The sequence below is a fragment of the Rutidosis leptorrhynchoides genome, chromosome 8 (genome assembly GCF_046630445.1).
Source record: "Rutidosis leptorrhynchoides isolate AG116_Rl617_1_P2 chromosome 8, CSIRO_AGI_Rlap_v1, whole genome shotgun sequence".
NCBI lineage: Eukaryota > Viridiplantae > Streptophyta > Magnoliopsida > Asterales > Asteraceae > Rutidosis > Rutidosis leptorrhynchoides.
Window position 1 is genome coordinate 118,955,639 of NC_092340.1, and position 5,923 is coordinate 118,961,561.

The 5,923-nt window shown below is 34.8% G+C and overlaps 1 protein-coding gene across 1 annotated transcript; it reads right to left on the reverse strand.

Annotated features, from left to right (window-relative positions):
• Positions 1–3,125: 3,125 nt before the first annotated feature.
• On the reverse strand, positions 3,126–3,578 carry LOC139863776 (uncharacterized mitochondrial protein AtMg01250-like). Its single transcript, XM_071852382.1, has 2 exons — positions 3,299–3,578; positions 3,126–3,190 (listed from the first exon to the last, which is right to left on the reverse strand). Exons 1-2 carry the CDS (start codon positions 3,576–3,578, stop codon positions 3,126–3,128), a joined length of 345 nt encoding a protein of 114 aa, XP_071708483.1.
• Positions 3,579–5,923: the final 2,345 nt, after the last annotated feature.

Genomic DNA, 5,923 nt, shown 5'->3' on the forward strand with positions numbered 1-5,923 from the left:
CTGAACCACAAATTTTGCTAAGTTTAACTTGTTTAACAAAAGGATTTTCATACAATGATTAACTTGTTTAACAAAAGGATTTGATACAATGAAATTTCTTAAATGAGTTATATATGCACGTACACGTTCTAGAAAATGGTATATATATGAATTGAAAAGAGATCAAGTTACATATTTAGTACTCTACGAACTTCAAAAGCAAAAGAGCTTCGGAAATTTGTGCGAAAAAAATCAATTTAAGAAACTATATTGCTTTTGTTCTATTAAACTAGGAGAATTAATGTGTATACTAAACAACTCAATGGTTTTATAAATACATAGAATAAATTAGTCTTTTAAGTACAGGTTTAGAATGATATACAGGTCAAAATGCAAATAGATTATATCACCTGAAAAAACTCTTGAAATCGAAATGTTTCTTGGTTTCCCAGTAGCTTCAATTCTCTCGTATATATAAGTGATTAATTAATAATAATCGCAATTGCAATTAAAATTAAGCTCCGAGTCTAGTTATAGACTTATAGATGACAAAGAAGTCTTCAAGATGAATTAGTGCACGCAAGTCCTAACTTTCAGATTTATGTTTCCAAAATACACTCATTAACTTTATTTTCTAAAGTTTAGATATAGATTGGACATATCTTGGGGATCATTTTCCCTCATTGTAAATACTCCTTTGTAACATGTTTTGTATATTAAATTATTAATAATAAAGTTGCTTTGGTTTAAAAAACGGTGTAGAGTATTATTTAATAATTTGATCTGATTTGATTAAGAATAGTAGGGTACTCGCATAATGCGGTGATAATTTATACGTAAAAAACTGTTAAATTATCAACTTATGGTGGTGATTAATGAAGGTTGTTTCACACTTACGTCCAAAAGTCAACTTAATATTATTCATATTCTTTTTTTCTTCCTCAAAAGCAATATGTTTTGCATCACAAAACCTATCTAATACACAGACATTTATCTACATATCAAATTAAACATTTGACATAGAACTCATATAATTAATCAACTCCCGTTTTCTTTAAAGTTATATTGTTGTAGAAACTCGAATTTAAAAGCCATTGATGCCACTCGAGATTTAACTTTTTTGATCTCCTAGAAAGCCATTCAAAATTAAACTTTTTTATTTGAACTTCGTTGAGGATATCTGCTCCAGTTTTACATTTATTTTGGAACACTTTTTGATTTTGATTACGCCAAATCAAATACCCGCATACTCATTTTACCGCTTGTCAAACCTTATGCCCGATTTTAGATCTTAGATCATCTCGTTCAATATTGAATATATGGAGAATATTCCCATCGTTCTAATCAGCTATAACGTTCCACCATTTGCAAACACGAACCCAAACGTCATGAACAACTTTACAATCCAAAATAGCATGGTCAATGTTGGGGTGCAAACTCAATCTCACATAGGAGGGAGATAAATTTCAATGGCAATATATAAGTTAGTGGGCTACTCCCTCTATCACCAATTGGTTTTAGAGTGGAACCTCATTAGCTTATATGATTGTGACACTTGGTGGTTAATTGAGCTAGAAAAAAATAAAGGATCCTACAAAATGGTATCAGAGCTATGGTGAGCCCAATTATAATGTGGAAGATAAATCCTCGGTCATGGTGCCTTATATCGAAAGTCTTCCTTCCAAGGCGTGGAAGTGCGGCGTGTCCCGATGGTGAAAGAAAAGTGAAAGGAAGAGATCGGCGGTATAAGAGGCGTGTCCCGGTAGTGAAAGAAAAGTGAAAGAAAAAGAGACCGGCGATATAAGATGGCGGGAGTATCGTTGAAGGGGAGGCTCGGTGATGTGGTCTTCGGTTTCAGGGGAAGATTGTTGGGGTGCAAACTCAATCTCACATAGGAGGGAGATAAATTCCAAGGGCAATATATAAGTTAGTGGGCTACTCCCTCTATCACCAATTGAATTTACAGTGAAACCTCATTAGCTTATATGATTGTGACACTTGGTGATTAATTGGGCTAGAAAAAAAATAAAGGATCCTACAGTCAACTGATTCAACCGCATCGTCACACATAGGGCAACATAACGAATCAAGGTCAATGCCACGATCAACAAGCTCCACGTGCACTGACATTCTACATCGAATATTTCTCCAAACAAATATGCCTAACGTTTGTGGAAGGAACTAATTTAATTCGGTAGCCTTAATATGTGCATTACCCACTAACAAGTATTCATCCAGCAACCCGGCTAGTATTTTAGTCTTGAATTTCTATCGGAAGCTAACCGCCATTTACATATGTCCATATCACAGTTCTAAAACTCACTTGTTGGCAGTTCTGCCTTCAAGTTCTCAAGCTCACTTCTTCCTCTTCCCGTGGGATCTCGAATCGAACACCAATTGAAAGTCCAACTAGTACCATTCCAAGTGACCCGATCTGAGATCCTGCTCTCCTTGTCTGATTCCAACTTATATATCCTGGAGAATTTATCTTTAAAACACTGTGAACCGTTCCAACAATCATGTTAAGAAAGAGTGTCCATTCCATTACCAATAATTTTCTCAAACGACAATGCAAAGTCAATATTATAGTTCAATAAATCAACATATGTGTTGATGATAGATGTCCACAAAGTGCCACGAATATTATTCTGGTTACCAGAGAAGATACCCAATCCCCCGCCCCTCTCATAAATGATTTTTATAACTTTGTCCCAAAAAGAGTCATTTTTCTAAAGAAATCTCCACCACCATTTGCAATTTAACATCGAATTTTAGCTTAAGAGACCCAATCCCCAACCCACCCATATCATAAAGTTTTAAAATATACTCCCATTTGACCAAATGTAATTTAGAGTTATTTCCCCCCCCCCCCCCCCCCCCCCCCCCCCCCCCCCCCCCCCCCCCCCCACCCCACAACAAAACTTACAACGCATCTGTTCTAGCAATTTGATGACACACAAAGGGGCACGAAAGATCGAGAAAAAATATAGTGACAAGCTTGTGAGAACCAATTTTATGAGAGTCAACTGTCCCCCGAATGATAAAGTTTTGGCCTTCCAATCCCCAAAACAGTTTTAAAATTTCTTTATAACCGGGCCCAATCCAACTCCCTGTTCATTTTCGAACCTACAGTAAGGCCTAGATACTCAAAAGGTGCCACTTTTATAACCCATTTTGGAGGCCATAACATTTACTTCATCGATAGAAGCGCCTATTCAATATAAGCAACATTTTGCTATATTTATCTTTAAATCCGAAAAGTCTTGGAAACTTTCCAGAATCTTCATTACATTTAGGATGTTTCGATTCTTCCATTTACCGATTAAAATGGTATCATCAGCGTATTGGGGATGAGTAATAGGCACTCTTGTTGTCCTAACTTTGACACTTTGGAACAATCCAACATCCACAGCTCTTTTGATTAAAATATTTAAACCTTCAATAGCGAGTATAAAGAGAAATGACGAAATTGGATCGCCTTGTCGAACACCTTTTTGGAGGTTGAACTCCCTTATGGAGGATCCGTTAACAAGAACAGAGATTGAAGCAGATTTAAGACATGCTTCAATCCATTTTATCCACCGTGAGCCAAACCCCATGCTCAACAGTGTATCGAATAGAAATTTCCGTTTGATAAAGTCAAAAGCTTTCGAAAATCAACTTTAAATAAAAAGCTTTTATCTTTATTTCTTTTCAAATCATCCACAGATTCATTAAGAATTAAAAAACCATCAAGAATTGATTTCCCACTTATGAATTCCGTTTATTCACCGCCAATAAGTTTAAGGATAACAATCCGAAGCCTATTAAATAAGGCTTTCGCAATAATTTTATAATACCCACCAATTAAGCTAATCGGGCGGTAGTCACCTAACTCAATCGGGTCCAACTTTTTAGGAAATAAAGAAATGAATGAAGCCTTGCAACCAAACGATGTTTCCCCACGTTCCTGAAGAAACCAACCGCATCCATTATTCCCCTTTGATGATATTCTAGAATTTTTTGAAGAATTTAAAAAGGGACACCATTCGAGCCTGAGACCTTCGAATTGGCGCATCCCAGAATGGCTTCCTAAATCCCCCGTTCGTCAAATCTAGATTCTAGCTTAGATTTACAATCTGATGACAATTTACATGATCAAATTGTAAGGTGTTCGTTATTGAGTTGTTCTCATCTTTGAATATGGATTTTATAGTAGTTGAGTACCTCATCTTTTATGGTGTTGAGATCTTCTACCCGCCTCAGCGGGGTTTGTATTTTATATTGGGCATCATCTGTGGGGTGGTTGGTTTGTTTCCACTATGTGTGTTTAAGTTGGTGTAGTTATCAATGTACTTGGTTAGAATGTGTCATTTGTTCGACAGTTTCATTGGTTGATTGTTTGTTTGTTGACTCACTGGTTATGCCGTAACATAGTTGTGATGTTCGTTAGTACTCTAGTCATTCAAAAATTCAAACATGCCTTTGAGTCTGCAATGTGTATATCACTAGTACCGTTTTATTATATATATATATATATATATATATATATATATATATATATATATATATAGTGGTAGGATCAATGGGAAGTAACCAATCGGGGGGAAGCAGGGGGAAACAAATTTTTTTTTTTCGTTTTTTGAAAAAACTTTGTTCACGAACATTGTAGATTGGATGAAAATATGTTAACAAAGACACTTTATGATAAATGTTTTTATTTTGGCGGGAAAACGCTCGAAGAAGTAATATATAACAATTATCGTGTTTTTCGAGCGTATGTTGAAGTTTTAGATATTATGGTTTATAGGGTTTAGATATTAGAGTTTATAGGGTTTAGATATTAGGGTTTAGGGTTTAGATTTAGGGTTTAGATTTAGGATTTAGATTGAGTTTTTAATACGAACGGTTTAGAGTTTAGGGTTTGGGGTTTGGGGTTTTGGGTTTAGTCACCCAAAACCCCAAACCCTAAACCCTAAATCCTAAACTCTAAATCGGGCTAAATTTTACTTCACAAAACATGGAAAAAAAAAACGTTAACATTCTTCACGATCAATATTATCTTGAATGTTATTTTTGTCGATCGTTTTTCCGCCTAAATAATAACATTCATCACGAACTGTCTTTTTTAAATGTTCATATTTTTGTGTGATCTTGATGCCTGAAAAATTTCAGAAAAAAAGAAATAAAAAATTTGCTTCCCCCCGATTGGTTACTTCCCCATTGATCCTGCCCCAATCGCGGGGGGGGGGGGGGGGGGGGGGGGGGGGGGGGGGGAAGCGGGTGGAATCAAATTATATTTTTTTAGTTTTTTTGGAATTTTTTTCCAGACATGAAGATCACACGAAAATATGAACATTTAAAAAAGACACTTCGTGATAAATGTTATTATTTAGGTGGGAAAAAGATCGACCAAAATAACATTCAAAATAATATTGATTGTGAAGAATGTTAGCGTTTTTTCATGTTTTGTGAAGTACTTTTTGTCAAAATTTAGCCGGATTTAGAGTTTGAGGTTAGGGTTTAGTGTTTTGAGTTTAGTTCCTAAACCCTAAACTCTAAACTCTAAACCGTTCGTGTTTAAAACTCAATCTAAATCCTAAATCTAAACTCTAAACCCTAATATCTAAACCCTAATATCTAAAACCTCAAAATACGCTCGAAAAATACGATAATTGTTATATATTAATTTTTCGAGAGTTTTTCCGCCAAAGTAAAAACATTTATCATAAAGTATCTTTATTAAATGTTCATATTTTCATCCAATCTATAATGTTCGTGAACAAAATTTTTTCAAAAAACGAAAAAAAAAAATTTTGCTTCCCCCCTCTTCCCCCCCGATTAGTTACTTCCCCCTTGATCCTACCACTATATATATATATATATATATAATCACATGTCACTTCCTTGAATATTTATAATTAAGAAATTTTAATGAAATATAATAATAATTATAATTCAAAAT